This window comes from Solea solea, chromosome 5 (genome assembly GCF_958295425.1).
Source record: "Solea solea chromosome 5, fSolSol10.1, whole genome shotgun sequence".
NCBI lineage: Eukaryota > Metazoa > Chordata > Actinopteri > Pleuronectiformes > Soleidae > Solea > Solea solea.
Genome location: NC_081138.1, coordinates 14,126,227 through 14,144,007, shown reverse-complemented (window position 1 = coordinate 14,144,007; position 17,781 = coordinate 14,126,227). Strand labels below are relative to the sequence as shown.

Here is a 17,781-nt window from a genome sequence, read left to right as displayed (position 1 = left end):
GCCTGGTTCACACTAGATGTGTGGCATGTGCATCACCGCTATGCTGCGGCTCGCATGCGTGTGAGTTCACACCGGCTGTGCAAAATAGTTTAAAAAATACAATATTTATGTTCTTCATGTATTCAGATTCGGCCTAGACACTAAAACTAATCCTTTCTCTGTTTGTTTTTGATGGGAGCCGAACATCATGTGTGAAAAATAGGCGAGACTTTCGCATCTACGATTAGGTTTTGAGCATGTCTCGTGTGTGCAGTGTTAACGCGCTTTTAAAAACTGAAATTATGCCAGAACACAGCAGCAATGCACACACGATGTGTCTGGTGTGAGCCGGGCCTTTTAGATGTGGTTCACAATACATGCACACTCAGCTTGTGACACACACAGAGATGCGCTTCAGCGCTCCTCCTCCTCCTCCCCTTCCTCATCAACTATACGTAATCCTTTATGCTGTGCAGTCTAATAGAGTTGTTGATGGGACATAGGATCCATAGAAAGTGGAGGTAGAGGGTCCACCTGCCAAAGACCATGTACCCATAACGTGGAAAGTGGGTGCTGGCTGCTGGGGGGCTGCAGCCCCCTCCTGCACAGACACAGATGTGCCTCCTTCAGATCTCAACAGTGAGGTCACAGGACTCATATCTGCTGCTGTCCTTCAGCTGAGAATCTAAATATCATGCAAAGTGTCTCACACGTTAGCACTGACGCTGTGTCATCTTAAATGTATGAAGCAACAATTATTTGTAATATACCCTCACATTATGTGAGACTTTGTGCTCCTGCCTTATCACCATTGAATGATGGTGCTTGTTCATAACATCAATCCTGACTTGGGCACATTTCTTTGAAGTTCCAAAACTTTGTTTTGAAACTCTGCTTTTTCAGCTGTGATTTTTTTTTATCCTCCATGTATTCTGCTCACGTGTTTTCCTCTTGCACAAGCAGATCCGTCTCCTCCTCAGAAGAGAATAATTTACTTCAACTGTTTCCTACTTTCACCACTGAAATAGCTATGCACCTGACTCTTAAAGGAAAAGGCAAACACAACACTGATTGATTTATTATAGGAGACGGATCTGATGTTACATCCAAACTCACCTCTAAATAATTCAGACACTAATGGCGCTTTTTCACTACTTGGTCCCAGCGTGACTTGACTCGACTCGACTCGCCTCGGCACAGCGCAGTTATTTTGCTTTTCCATTAGCGATAGTACTTTTTGTTAGTAGCTGCTCTGGCGAGCTGATACTATGCGTGATGCCGTCAGCCGGTCACCGATTGGTGGAGTGTCGGCACTGGAAGAGGCATGAGCAGGAAGTCCGACACAACAATCAAACCGAACAATGCCGAACTGTAGATCAGTTAAAACGATTTAAAATTTGTGAAACCGTGCATTAATCTCCAACATTTAGCAGGGAAATGTCTAAGATCTCAGTATTTAACAGAGGAGTCTGGTGTTTTTAGCAACTGGTCATGCAGGAAGTATACTGAACTATGCTGTGAACAAATCTTTTTAATTAACTGATAATAATGATTCAGTACACCGAGTCACTAGTCACTAGTTTGTGTGTCGCATATAAAACAAAGCCACGGGAGTTGCATGCAGCCGTGCTGTGATGACCCCGCCCACGTTGAGGAGGTACTATAGTAATGGAAAACCAAACAAACAGTGTAGAGTTAAGCCGTGCAGTGTCGTGCCGTGCCGAGCAGAGCCGAGGCGTGGCAGGAACATGTAGTGGAAAAGTATGTAACTTCCTGTTACAGCTGGACATGGCCTAATGCACTTGTGCTATAGTTCGTCTAAATATGGCCTTTGAGTCATTTAATATAACCAACTCAAGACACAAGAAAAACAAAACATCATTGGTCCACAGTAACCAAAGAACAAGCAAGAGTGAGGTGCAAATGTGGGTTTTTTGTCCTCTGGTACTGCACTTTTAAAAAAACTTACAAGCAATACTCTGTCTCTCATTCTATAAAACTGCTGAATCAACAAAGGAGCATGAGCAGGTGATAACCCTAACCCCCATACAAACACGGACACACTGACATAATGGACGATGCACAATATAAGGGCTGATACCCCACACATCCATCAGCAAGTGTGCTCTGTTGATATGATATTATAGATGTTTTAAATGTGCATTTCTTTTAAGTGTTTTATAATTGTTGAAGCATCTGATACCAGACTAATATCCGTGAGAACAGATAATAATGTGTTATCTTATCTTAGACTGTGAACACTCTCGAAGACTTTTAATATCAGCGTAGAATGATTTTCATTTTACAAGATTTGAAACCTAATTTTTAACACTTATTGACTTGTTTAATTTGCCAAGGTGATTAGTAACACTTTTTCCCCTTGCAGTTGAAGTGCTTTTTTGTTTGTCAGTATTACCACCTGCTGCTTCCCAATCAAGCCGACAGTGGCCCCAGATTAACCGATCAATCACACTTACAGTGCAACTAGCACAGTCACAAATGTTAAGTGTCAAAATCCACAGTATTTTATGAGTCAGCAAAATACCTGCCATGTGGGGGTGGCCACTCTAAGACTTGATTATTTCTTTTTTCCCCATAGGCCCAGTGTGAAATACTGCTACATAATTGCCAATAGTGAATTATCCTCCCGAGGACCCAAATGACCTCTTACAATAGAAAGAATAGGACATGAGCAGGAGAGAGGACATCATTCTTGCATAATGTCCTAAGTAATGGTCCAATGCAATTGTACAGTGACAGGATGTCTGAGGGATGGAGGCAATGATACGAGTAAACACTGCTGATGTTCTATATGAGGACACCACACACATGAGGACATAAAGCAATGCACACGTCCACATCTGAGCATGTGGAGTGCGTAATGGAGTGAAAGAAGGAAACAAATAGAAATACAGTCAGAAATTAAAACTAAATCAACGGCATCACATTAAAAACGAGCCTATAGCCTCCATGAAAACATCGACAGAATACTTTAAAAGGTTTGACCTATAGCAGTCCCATAATGCAAATCAGTGTCATTTGTAAGTGTTGCTTAATGTGAGATTTTAATGTGAGGTTTAGCACATTTGGGAGAATTAGACCGTTTTAACTATTACCCGTGATTATATCACTGCCATTAGACAAATTGGTGAACTTTAATCCATCGTTTCATTCAAATTATAAGGGATAGTGAAACAATATGTGTGTGTGTGGGTGTGTGTTCCTATAAAACAGCCTCCACCCTGCCACCGCCCTTTACCAATAGATCCATTAGTTAAAGGTCTGAGTGAGTCTGTCTTTAACTATAGAGACTGGATTGGGTTAGAGAAGAGAGAACATCCACCAGTGTCCATTCACATGAGCTAATACTTCTCATGGTTCTCAAGTGTAAGAAAATGTTGACAAATACCAATTTAACTACAGTATATTATTTCAAAACCAGTCAATTGTTTACAGTCTTTTTATGGTAGGTTCCTTTTTTAGTTTGGACCAAACACAGTTGCTAATATCGAAATGGACTGAATGAAGTTACATGTTGATGGTTTCACAATGAAATCCTACTGAATAACAACTAGTCCACATATTTACATTCATGTGATTAGTTATCTTCACCATTTTTATCTATTATATCTTGTTACTTATTCATATCTCTAATGTGTCGTTTGGAGACAGGGTTTTTAAGATAAAAAGACTTTAAAAACATAATACTATTCTGGTGTTTGATAAAGTATGCTATGATAAAGAAATAAGATACAAATCAAATACATGCCTGAGAACAATTTCAATAATGTTGATGTTAATTATGGTATGTTAATTATGATTAACATACCATAATGAGAGGACACAACGGTCCTGTGTCACTGTTATTATTTAATGTAATTTATCCTTTGGAGCAACAACAAAAAACAACAACTGTGACCTTCACATATAAGCAAGGAGGATTATCTTCAACAAGCAAGTCCAGCTGACCGTCAGCTGATGTGGTAAAGTTTAGTATTATTGTTGTCTTCTTTGTTTGCTTAGTAAGCATTTGCTTCAAAATGTGAAGTGTGCACACACACACACTGGCTGTGCATGATGACAGATGTTGTTAAAGCACGACCATGGCCTAAAGTACAAATAAAAAGCGTTTTATATAAGGCTGAGGGGTCAAAGGGCAGCGAAGAAGAAGGACTAATACACAAGAGCAGCGAGGACCTGAGAGCCGCCCACGGTGGCCACACGCTTTCCTGCCTACGAGAGAGTGGTGTTACGTGACGCTGGATTCAAGAGGCCCACGCGGAGAGATTCCGACCCATTTCTGACACTGTCAATGACAAACTGGCATCATGCGAGTTGACGACATGCCGCACAAGTTTGTCATGACCATCCGACAAATCACCAAACAGCATCTCCTTATGATATTAGGCTAACCTAATGATTTTCATTTTAAAGTCATTATGCAAACATACTTATAGGTTCTATATTAAATGTCTTCCAATTAACCCTCCTTCATTTTATGCACTGGACATTAGCTTAATTGCAAAAATGTGTTTCAGTGGTGTGTTACATATTAATCAAAATGCACACACACACAAACACACAGACAGTGCATACACTAATTTATAAGGACACCCAGGAGAGGGATGCCTTGATTCTTATAGAGGAGTGAATATCTATCTATAAATGCAAGGACAGTCTGTCTGGGAGTCTAAGTAGTAGTAAGATAATTAATCAATACACCATAGTCCCGTCCCAGTACCTATGATTGTGTTTTTTTTAAATGCTTTAGATATTCTGTGCACTCGACCACACTGACAAAAAAAATTCATGAGGACCAGGACAATAGCTACCTCATCTCATCATATTCCTCTGCCTTTCTATATCTATGACACATGTCTCTTTAATTATATAATACAATGCACGGAAGACGTAGGACTATATTTGATTTGATAGAATGAGATCTATATTCTTCTTCTTTGAAAATATAGTCTTAGGTCAAGTTCATTCATTGGAATATGAATATTCAATTCATTCATGTGTAAATATTTGCATTTGCAAATGAAATTCACCTCAGTATTCTATCTGATTAGTTCTGAAATGGATCTGACAATGATAGAGTGATATTGCAGCAGCAGTGGAGGTGATAACCATCACATTTTCCCATTTGGATCAAGGGGGAACTCAGAGTGTGAGCAAAACTATTTCATTTCCATATTTGACTGGAGGTGTGATAGTGGTAATGAGACTCTTTAAGATGCACAAGGAGAGCAAACAGCATGACTGACTGCCCTGTCTAATAATACTTTACCCATTAATATTGAGTAATAGATTGTACAGCTCTCAGTTGGATATCTTTTATTTGCTAAGGTCATGTTGAATTCACACGCTTTTAATTGGTGGTCGGATTCACTGTACGTCCTGTGTATCGTAGCAACAGTGACACGCCGAGAGGTAAAGGTAAACCAGCGAGGAGCAGGAAGATACTTATATAGCACTTTTCTTGTTACACAGTGATTAACAGCCCAATCAAGTCTAATCATATTATTACAAGGCGTTTTGTTCTATAAGGCAAGGAAAGAAAGAAGCAGTTCACACACTGAGCCAATACGAGGAAGAAATCTCTGACAGAACCAGACTCAAAGATGTGCAGCATCTGCCTCGGCCGGTTGGGGTGAGGAGAGGCGGGGGACAGAAAGGGGAAGAGAAAAAAGTGAGGAGTAACAAGAAGAGATGAGAGATGGAGTCAACAAATGAATATTATCAGCAATCAAACAAACAATACAACAAGTATGTTCAAGTAAAGGCAACAAGGCAGAGGGGAACCGATCATTTTGTGAGCTCCGAGTGTCCACACACAAAAATAATATGTTTCCCAGAGCGGAGTCTGGCCACTGGCAATTATGTGAACTCACATCAGCATGACTTTTCGCAAAAGCTGAAATATTTCATCTCAAGCAACAGGCGCAATTTGTGCGATAGACAGGATGTGCATTGACTTTGTATGTAAAGTTGTTGCTGGATAAATCTGCGTTGCGTCCACAGCATTAGCCGCCACAATGAAAAGAAAAAGGTAAAAATGACACAAGGTAAGATGGTGGACAGATAGTGATAGAATGTTGGTGCCAGGGCATTAAGACATTTAAAGGTAAGTAATAAGATGTGCTCCCTGCATTTTGCAATATAAACAATATTAATATTGTGTTTGTGTGCAGAGCTTCACTCACTGTGTAACATACAGTATATAAAAAAAACGATGCTGAGCTGTGATGCTTAAACTGTCCTCAATGTTTCCACTGCACTTTGTACATTTAGAAGAAATTTGATTTGTGTGTGTGTGTTTTAATGTGATTACTCTGAATTTATAGCCTGGTTTGAATTTGTTTCTTGTAATCATGACTGTCTTTCACTGTGAGGTTCAAGTGCACTGCTGCAGCAGCTCACGCTGTACACATCACATCTATAAAAGTCTTAGATATTAGATATTTTCCAGATCAAACAATGTGAGCTTCAATAATATTAAAAGTCATTCATTGTTGTTGGTTTCCATCATGTGAAGGAGACGTTTATGTTTGTTATCATGTTACTATTGCTCCACTAATGCATCATCTTGTTCCCCAAAAAGTGGCCCCCTTTTCACATATGGCTTGAATAATTAGTCTCCTGCACATGTGCTCACTGTTTACCACAAACATGCTCTATATACTGTACATTCAGTGCACTGTATGTAATGTGGCAGCTGGTGTGACCGAAAGCTTCTCTGCTTTCATGTGGACCCCTAAACCTGACAAGCACAGCACTGCCATACATCAGTTAACAGATATAGTTTTACTTTCTTTGATACTGACTGCCCCAGATATCTACTGAAAACTCACAATGCACAGATCACCACGTCCATGCTCAGTCTTCTTACTAAACTATTTTGATGTGAAGATAGAAATAAAAAAAAAAAAGGAAACCTGCAAAGTAGGTGAAGGTCAAGATTTTGTGTTTCAGAATGTCTATTCATCAAGTAACCCCCTCAGACAACAAGGCCATGTCTGTGGTATTTCTTATCTCTTTATTTTCCCCTTTTCACACAATAATGCACGATGCTCTCCGTCATAATGGAGAGGAATGGCATAATATTAAGGCCCAGGCTTTAGCTACAAAGTGTATTCAGCATTTGCAGAATGAAACACACTCACACTTTCATAGCCAATTACAAAAATTAAAAAAAGAAATGAAGTGATGTTTTTAAATAAAATACAAAAGTACTTTCAAAAAAAAAACACATTAAAGACCAACCTTCATGTATTGAGACAGTTAAAGTACAACCCGAATGAACAGGAAAATGTGCTGCAATACAAGGATGTGACCCCCTGAAGTCTGAAGTCTGAAGAGGTCACCTTGATAAACAGACAAATAATTATTTATCTAGCTCACAAGAATATATGCACTTATCTTATGGTTTCTGTTCCATTTCAGCCCCATCAAATTGCTTTGTTGTCTAAATTGTATTCACTGGATAAGAAATGGACCTTGGTGTGGACAAATGAATGCCTCTCATGCAAGCTGAAGAAAATGTTCTTGTCCACAATGCACTGCAGATATTCTGTTGCATGTACCGCATTATGCAAAAAACATTAAAGCTGCTTGTGGAGCAGTGATAGTGTGAGTATGCTTTCATTCTAATACCTGTGTATATGCACCATAGAGCATTGATGAGAAGTTAAACATTATAGTGTGAATGACTGAGTGCATCATAAGCTTAATGAATTCAGTGCTAAATAAAAACGCTACATCAAGTCCCACAAGTGTGAATACATGTCAACATGCCTAACTAGATTTATTTATTTATTTATGTCGATATTAAAGCAATGTTTGCACTTTGTCAATATCTTTGACTGAACGAGATTCAATTTCCCAGGCTTCTCTGCACTAATGTGGATTCATTCCTGTATGATAAGTGACAAGTTCTTCCAGCAAGAAGTAAATAGATGAAAAATAAAAACACAGTAAGAAGGTCTAACATTTTAATTTCTATTTAATCTACTTTTGTATTATTTTTTTTTTTTCTAACAAAGCCAAAGATATTACTTTTACATACCAGAATGTTGTATGTAAAATGATGATCTAGATCAATACATCAGATCATTCAAGCAGCAATTTCACAGATGCCAATACTAATGAGAGTGCTCTGGTCAGGATTATTATTAGTATTTCTCTGTTACCTAATTAGAAGAATTGTTATTTAACTACGCTATATAATCATTTAAATGCACTTTGTTCCACAAACGTGACAGAATGCGGTTCTCTCCTTGATATTAATTCACTTTACTCACACAAGCTGCACACTCAAGCCAGCCCAGTCCGAATTAGTCTGACCATTTCTACTAAAAAATGTTTTACTTCAATTCGATTAATGCCCATTTCACTAAAGAGTTATTAGTTTTCTTCAGACATATCATGTGGAGGATAAAGCAGAAGATGAAGTTCTTAGAAAAATACAACACAAGGAATGGTGCTGTCTGCACCTCCACAACTAATTCCGTTGTAGAAAAAGTATAAATATAGTTTCAGTGATCTCTGACAACTGAACTGGCTGAAAAAAAAAAATCAGCATGTTATTTTATTTTATTTTTTTAAATGACACACTGATTTGACTGTAGGTTAATATCATGTTAATGCCCACAGGATAAGTGTGATTTATAGTAGACTTACTTCATTACACACAATTTTATTTGGTAAATATTGAAATGATTGTATTATACTGATCTGCTCCACTCACATCTGTCCACTGGCTATATTATTACCAAAGAAAATGTGTGGTAAATACATCTTTAAAGTAAATGCTGAAAAACACAACACTAATGCACAGTCACATTCCTACAGTGTGCAGGAATCACTGCATTTCACTTGATCTGTTAAATGTTTTATGTACTTGTGTGCTACAGACCAAACCAAATCATATAACTAGGAATGACAATGCTCATTTTTGAAAAAGAACAACCATATATACCACTATATATCAAACTGCACATCTTTAATAACAAGGCAACGTGGAAAAAAGTATTATTCCCTCAGAGAGAGAAATATATATTAGACAAGCAGCCAATAAGTTACACAGAGAAAGAGGAGGATTGAGTGTGAGGGAGCGGAAGATTAACAGAGAAATTGAGGAAGGACAGAAGACAAGAAGGTGTGAGATGATAAGTAAAGGAACAAAACGGTTGGTGTTGATTTTGGTGAGTCACGGTGTCATGTGGCGGACCAATGAACAGCTTTTTAGGTACTTGTTTACACGTCTCACTTCAACTGTTTTAAACCACAGTTTCTGGGTCACAGTGTGTGTGTGCATCTTGAAATGAATACACACAGTATGCGTGTCCTCGCTTTTGCATGTTTTGTTTCCATTTACTACAACTGTCCATTCCTCCTCTTCCAGACAGAAATGGTTTAATTTCTGCCTGGAAGCACAGAGCTCATGTTGTGACAGAAAAGAAAGAAAGAATTGTAGTTTTATAAACACGTCATCACTGTCTTGTCTCAACTTATAACTTGATACACTTGTTGTATTTCTGCTCCCGGTCTCTCTCTTCTGTCTCTATACCTCACCTCCCTCTTGTCCTTTCTCTCCCCCATCTCTCCTCTGTCCCCCATTTTTCCTTTCACCGCAACCGGACGAGGCAGATGGCTGCACATCTTTGAGTCTGCTTCTGTCAGAGAAGGCTTGCTCATTGTGTGAATTGTTGGGTTTGTCTGTTTCTCTATAATATGTACAGTGCCTTGAGATGTTGTGATTTGGTGCTATATAAATAAAACTGAACTGAATTGAAAAGTGCATGTTCTCCCTGTGTGTGTGTGTGTGGGGGGGTTTTCTCCGGGTTGTCTCTATATGTGGCCCTGTGATGGACTGGCGAGCTGTCCATGGTGTATCCCCCACGACCCTCATGTGGAGGATAAAGCAGTAGAAAATGGATGAATGGATGGACTGAAAAGTGTGTCAGTGTGTGTGAGAGAGATATGTGGATGCACCTGCACCGTCCTTTAATGTGAATCAGATTTGCTGTCTTTGACAATGATCTTGAGTCACATTTTGACAAAAGCAAAAACAACTACTATGCGTAAAAAAAAACCCAAAAAACTGTTTGGTCACAACATTGCCACTAAACCTTGAAAACATCATTAATTAAACACTTTTCCACTTACCTTGATGTGCCCCCGAAGAGAGTGATGGATCCACAGACAGGAGTTTAATTTGTGTAAAACCTTTTTTCTCAATAATGACTTTTTTTTCATCCCAGTCATTGTTTGGGTTTCTGAACCAAGTCCATCCCATCGGTAGAGGTTACATAAAGTTACACCCCGCCTGCTCACTGCCCCACTCCCTCTATGGTTAGAGTGCCAGGTCACTAGTCAGGTGGTGAGGGAGATCTTACAGGGGAATAAGGGAAAGATGGTTGTTTGCAGGAACAGGTGTTGATGAGGTGTTGATGAGTGGAAAGGGAGAAATTGAGCTGGGCAGATAGATAGATAGATGGATAGATATAGTCCTATTGTTATTAAGTAAACATGGTGAATTAGTAACTTATATACAAACTAGGTCCAGAGTTTGAAAGTAAAACTAGTTTAGAAACAGCGAGAGAAAAGGAAAAGGTAGTGGGACAGACAAAAACAACTGGAAGAAATATTTGGATGCAGGTAGAAAAACCAAAATGGGAAGAAAGAAAGTGAATGACTGAGTAAGACAGAGACAGACTGTCAGCATTAGAAATATATGAGTGACTTGTATGTGCCTGCAATTCAAAGCAGAATATTAAATGTGCCTTTGCTCCGATCGTGAAACCCTCCACCCATTTTCTCTGGCATCTCTTCGGTTTCCATCCATCACTCACTTTTTTTCTCTTCATTTTTCCGTTACTCCTACTTTCACACATGCATGCACTCACACGGTGACCTTAAATTGTCTGTGTGTGCTTTGTACAGTATATGCATGGTTTGAGTGGCTCACACTGAGTTACTCAGTGTGAATCGTCATGTACGCGCATAAAAAAGACGTGAGTGGGGGAGGCTACGTGTGAATCAGTGAGAAGGAGAAACGTGTGCATGTTGCATTCATGTGATTGTACGTAGCCACAGTTGTAGGACAGATGTGACCTCATGTGTTTAGTTGAGCCTCGCAGATGCGAGGAGAAAGATGCCAGCTGATGTCTGTCTGTCTAAATCTATGTCTCCCTCCTCTCAAATTATTTTATAAATTATAAAATTTGTGATTGAGAAAAATAAAGGGCTATAAGTAACTGCAAGTTCTGCCCTCTTCTCTAATAACTGCTCTGTTGAAGGCATCCAATTTGAATGTGCATCTCTCTCTCTCTCTCTCTCTCTCTCCCACCACCTTTCCCTCGGTAAATCACAAAAATCAAACTTTTCTATTTTTTTTCTACTATCTATAAGGGACGCACGATATTTTCATCATGATATCGGTATTGGCAGATATTGGCTGTTAAACACATTACCGGATATCGGCAAACACACCAAGATCTGCCAATGTGACTAATGACTACAACAGCAGGCTAAATAGGCAGCAAACTCCTCCAGTTCTATCTACAACATTATTTATTTTGCTCAATGAAGAAAATGTATATCTATATCTGCTGAGTCATGAGTAGGCAAAATGTTATGTTAATTAAAAAAAAAGAGTTTGCGGCCCACTCCCAATATATCGGAATAAAAGTTCAATATTGTGCATCACTACTATCTATCCCTCCTTTTGTCCTCTGCTTTTTCTTCCTCCTCTTTTTGTCCATTTACTTTCCTACTTGACATGCATATCTAATAAAAAGGACCAAGTCCAAGTCAAATCTAGCCCACTCGGCCTGAGCTAATTGCTACATCATTCTAGCAGTGAAGTCGCCCTGTGTAGGAAGCATGGTTGATTGCCGCTGGGTCTAACGCGGCATGGGTGATAGCAAATTGAACAATAACTGGCCATCAGAGCTGGTTATTTTCTCAAAGATCCTGTCACAACTGCACTCACAGTACAACCTATTTACTACCCAGGACCCCCTACAATTACCAGCTCCACAGCAGGGGGCCGAGCAAGCACCTGGGGAGAACTAACGCCATCAACAGAGAAGGAATAGGAGGAGGAGACAGAGAGGATGAGCCCACATACGGTCTGTGTGTGTCTGTGTATGCATTGTCAAACCACACCATGTTTTTGATAAATAGTACATTTGACTAACTGTCTACATGTTTAAGAGTTCAAATTTCACCAGCTTATGCTGAAATTCCTATTATGTGCATGTTTGATATTTGCTGAGTCTACCATTAAAAACAGTAAACCTCCTAAATCCACTTTCTTTGACAGAGTTTGTTAAACACTACTACAGTCATCATCCACACTTATTTTAATTTACCATCCTAAATATACAGTAGTTATTTTTAGGCATTGATCGGCACTAACAGGCATATGTGAAGCCAACATGTTATATTTAACAGTGTGTGTGTGTACTAGTGTGTACTAGTGTAGTGATTTGATGCCAAAGGAGCAGTGACAGGATGAAGTGTTGTACTGTACAAAAGACAAAGCAAGCGAAGAAATACATTCAAAGGGATGGGATATTATGGCGGCCTTTAGAAAATCTGCATTTATTTTAGTCTGTATGTAAAATGATTGAATCATTGAAGGAAGGAGCTAAATAGATAATGGATAAGGATTTTAGGGTGCTGGGAATTAAACACAAGTGATGTGTTGGTGAACAGTATGTATGTGAATTATCTACCTGTCACCATGACCTGGCCCCTGACTCACAGGGACAGTAGGGCAGTGAAACAAGCAGCAGCACAGGGCCCCTACAACTCAACACTGCTTCTCAACTGTGACATGTTACACAAGTAAGGGTTCCATTCTGAACATGATGCCCTGACTCAAAGAGAGATGGGGCTAGAAAGTCAACTGAAAATTCAATTTGAAATTCAATATTTTCACAATGTTGATGACAGTTAAATGAGGAGAAACTCAAACTATTCAATTAACATATTCAATCAAATGGCTAAATCAATTAGTGCAGCATCACAACTAAGGTGAAGAAGCAGCTCTGATGGTGCAGAGCCTTACACTTCACTTCTTGTCTTGTTCATCTTCGTACAACATCAGTAGATGTTGCTTTTTTTGTGTTCTGCATCTCTCCCCAGCACTACAGCTAATTTTGCACGCGACACTGGAAAATGTCTGGTGCCCAAGATAAAATTCATTTTCTGTCACAAAAGTGTACAGCAAAACAAAGGTTTGTTATGCAGCCAAATAGTCATTTACCTATGATGTTAAGTGGTGTCAAATCACTCAAATGACTCAAAAAGAGTTGAGGAGACATGGGTTGGTTGAGAAACAGTCGGCTAGGGGGCCTGTACTGCCTGGATTAACTGTTAGAGAACTCTGAAAATACCCCGCAGACTTCACTTCTGTCCAGGAGTATCTGTTTTGACGTATTGCTTTTTCCTCTAATGACCTTAATTGGCAGAACACACTCCTCTGTTGTAGACTGTATTCTACAAACATGAAGTGCACTGGAATTGAGATGTTAGTTTTTAATGTGTTGCGCCCTCTTATCTATACCCTTCCCTAATAGTGAGATTCTATTTGATCTATCCTCTTTCCCCCCTAATCCCCCAACTATGCTTTTCATCATCTCCACGGTAAGTCATCAGATACTCCTGGAAGCCATTCCCACCTGAAATCTCATCATCAATCTGTCTTTCATCTTTACTCCTCCAATCTTTCTATCTCTCCCTGTGTTGGTCGTCTCTAAAATGGGAATGGCTATAGTGAAAGTCAGATGTGGTCTAGAAGTGGAAAGACTCTTTTCCCACTTTCTTCCTGCCCACTTACATTGCACATCTACGCGGATGGACTTGATGGCAGCCACCCCCACCCCGTTGTCGGCCTTGCAGTAGTAGCGACCCCCCTGCACCCTCTGGATGCCCTTGATACGCAGGGTCTCATTGTAGATGGAGGTCTCTTGGAACTTTTCTGATGCACTGCCCGCTGTCTTTGTCCACCGAACCTGAAGATAGCGAGAGACAAGAGGGGGGGAAATGTTGAATCCACAAAGACGCTGTAGGTGAGCGTGAAATGTCCCGAGGGACAGAATCAGTCAAATTGAAATGGAAGAATGTTGAGACGGCAACAGAGAGAAGTGCTGAGAGAGGCACTAAGACAACTGGATTTCACAATGTCAAAACTACAAATAAATCATAACGTGTATTCGTGGCATTATGTCTCTTTGTTGTAACAAAGAAAAATGTGTGAAATGAAGTACTTAAAGTGGCAATTTATAATGTTGATTGAAGAGTAACAGCAGGCTGAAAAAAGCAGTGAGTGATTATCCTCTCTATTTGAGAACTATTAGTTCTGGTTTTCAACCGAAAGCATCTCAAATCATAGCAGGAAGTCGTAAAAATGTAAAGTATAGCCAACCACTACCTTTTTTAAATTATTCATAATTTCTTATTGCATTTCAACATGGGCTTAAATGTGAATTTAAAGGTAATCCACAAAATACCCAACACAAAAAGTCTGGCTTTGTATGCCCTGTTTTGGTCTACATCCTGTATCAAAACTACTGTCAAACACATTAGCTTTCTTAAAGTGATTTTGAGTAGTAATATAGTAAAAATAGTAGTGTGTGGGTAGGACAGACAGCATCTTATTGTCTTGGGGCATGTCATTAAATTGTCTGACGAACACAAAAATTACAAATGCCATATAAAATCACAGTCTGCTCCAAAGAATCAAGCGCTGAATTCGAGGTGTCCATGATGCTGAACTCAGACCATTACGAGTTTTGACAAAATCTATTTGGCTTTTTCACGCTTCAATTATTCCATCTAGCTGTGCGAACACTGTGCGGCAGACGGCTACATGATACTCTCACTCAATTAATCAAATCAAACACACATCCCGAAACATCACAGATGCATCAAAGCCTGAGAACACATCAGCACTGAGTTGTTTTTCTCGCCTCTGTATGCAAGTCTGAGCAACTGTGTACAGTCCATTAATCCCTTTTAACCCTTCTGTCTGTTATGAACACTGACAAGACTATCAACATGTCTTCCTGCGAAGGTTTGGAGAGGATAATGGCAAAAGTGTCCGACACACACAATGTGCAAATGTTTGCATGTAGAACTGTGTTTCCTGCACACTCTGCTTTAGTCCCTGATATGAACTGCACACAGTATCCGTGTCCAGGTCCAGAGAACATGTTCATGCAAATGAGAGTGTGTGTGTGTGTGTGTGTGTGTGTGTCTGTGTGCGTGTGTGTGTGTCTTGGTTAGAAAGCAGGTTGTATGGATTAGTGGATTATCAGGGCCTGTGTAAACGCTCCATGTCTGTTTATTCAGCTCTGTTTGTGGGAGGGATTTTGAGAAGGCGGACTGCCATTGATCAAACCAGCCAAGGTGAGCAATGAACCGAACCCTGTCTCTCCATGGTTTAGTGGCTCCAGTTTGTGTGTGTGTGTGTGTGGACCTTTGTGAGAGATAGAAAGGGGGAGAGTGAGTGAAAGTGTGCATCTGTGTTCCTCTGCCTGTATCCTATCAATTCAAGGATTAAAAGATACAACAATAATACAAACTACATAAATACTGTTTACTGCCATTTTGCCACTTGTAGACACATTTTAATTGCAGCATTGTGTGATATGGAACTTTGGAATATGGGAAAGTAGAACAAATTTAACATTTCAGTAAAAGCAGTTACTGCTTTTTTATTGGTGTGTCCTTTTATTGTGGTTATGTGATTAATGTCAGGGTAAAAGGAAAACATGACATCATAGATTATTGTTGGATAAGGAGCCTCCGGAGGTCTAAATGTATGGAATGCATGTAAGGAAACCGAGAAGGCAGAAAAACAGCCCAAATTGGTGAGAAATACACATGGTAAGGAAAAGTATGTGATTGAAGAAAATGAATGTGTATATGTAAGTGAGATACATTTTTTTTTTTTTCAGTAAGTGAGAGCAAGCTAGATAGAGAATGAGAGGGAATGATATATAAAGAATTGCTGGCAGCAGTGTGATGGCAAGAGAAGAAGTGCTTCACACTGGGAGTTGTTCCACCAGGGAGGCAGATGAAGCAAAATGGAGAGAGGTGATATTGCGAATAAAGGGGATATTGTGTGCAATGCAGATGACAGCCAGGAGGCAGAGGAGCCTTTATCTGCCTGTGACACCAGCAGCTTAAAACCATCACCTGTGCGCTCTTTTTCCCCGACCTCTCCCTTCACACCTCTTTCTTTTCTCTCCCTTCAATAGGCATGGGATGCTGCTTCGTCTTTTTTACACTCAGGTCTCGATGGATATAGGTCTGGATATCTCTCCCAGTCCTTTTTCTTTTCTTTGCCTCGTCTTATTGTTATCCCTCTTTTTTTTCGCCTTTCCTCTTTCTGTATCAGCCAAACACTAAATAATAGATCTAGTGTTAAATTCATGTCCATTTACATGTGTAAAAACCTAATTTTTCCCATATTTTGTCCCCCGTGTATGATGCATTTATTGTGTCAGAGCTGTACTTAGAATGTAATGTGGAGGGAAGACTTAAGATCCCATGGGATTTAGGTCGACATGAAGCAGGTTTTGTTTGCTGTTTCTGTATTCAGCCGGAGAGCTGCAAGCTGTCTAGGACACAGATGTAGAACGGAAACAGTGCAGAGAAAAGAGCAGCCTTGTCAGAGTTTTGCGGGGGAAGTTAGGGACCACTTTGTGTTTATATGTGATGGTGGGCGAATGGTGCCATTAGCCCATATGCAAAATGTGGTTATTGAAGAATGCACTAAAACACTGACCAGAGCCAAGTGGGCCAGTAAATGTTCCATTAGTGGTCAAATGTTTTCTGATCATTATTTGCAGTAATCTCCTTTTACACAAGATCCTGTTGGTAATGCATCACACTTTATTCAGTCAAACGCTGCCTTTATAACACCAATAACGAAAGTGCCCAGTAAAGATATTAGGGTCTATGTGATGATTGAAATAAATGGGCTATATTTACTAGGGTAAAGTAAATGGTCTAAAGCACACAGTGTGTGTTTAGGGCACATCCAAATTCACTTCTGCTTTATGTAGAAAAGAACTGTTGCCGCCCCAGTTGTTTGTTTCAAAAAGGTTGTATTTGTGTTCTTAATTATCCATGGGTTTACAATAATGTGCAAGAAACCCAGTGAAGTGCTAAAGGCCACAGTAAGACAACACACCTACTATCTTGATAATGCACTCTTAAACAGTGGCACCAATCTACATTTTAGTTGTTCAAATTTTTAATTACTTTCTGCTTCCTCAGGGTAATAAAAAGCTTTAGATGCACCTGGCAATGACTTGGGTACAGATGCATTCACGGTTTGAAAAGAAAACCTGGCTCTTGGAGTTGAAAATGTCAATAAACTCCTTCACCAGCACATGATTCTGTTCATGTAAGTCAGGACAGTGTGACTATGACCCAGAATACACCCTAAAGCTAAATGAAACTCAGCCATCACTGATCTGACTATCTAGACCTGTGATCTTTCTGCCAAAATGATTGCCCATTGCATGGGTCTGGGATTCAGGTGAAAACATTATTAAAATCACATTTTAAAACAGTAGCAAATCGCAGAGGCTAAAATGCCATTGTTCCAGGTTGAATTGAGGCATGACTAACTTTGTATATAGCAAGTGCAATTAAATATCTGTCAACAAAAAAGTGCAAGATATTTTCATCATTAAAGCTGAAATAAGTTTGGGACATTCTGCATCAGGATTACAGCAGTGCGTAATGTACTGACGATCCCACTTGTTCATTCAA

General features: G+C 39.5%; 1 protein-coding gene across 2 annotated transcripts in view; it reads right to left on the bottom strand.

Moving 5' to 3' along the window:
• LOC131459659 (MAM domain-containing glycosylphosphatidylinositol anchor protein 1) overlaps positions 1 to 17,781 on the bottom strand; it is a 138,211-nt gene that overhangs the window by 70,121 nt on the left and 50,309 nt on the right. For both annotated transcript variants that reach the window (XM_058629681.1, XM_058629682.1), the window contains exon 4: positions 13,832 to 14,006. In XM_058629681.1, the coding sequence (XP_058485664.1) occupies positions 13,832 to 14,006 (175 nt within the window). The remainder of the gene's footprint in view (positions 1 to 13,831; positions 14,007 to 17,781) is intronic.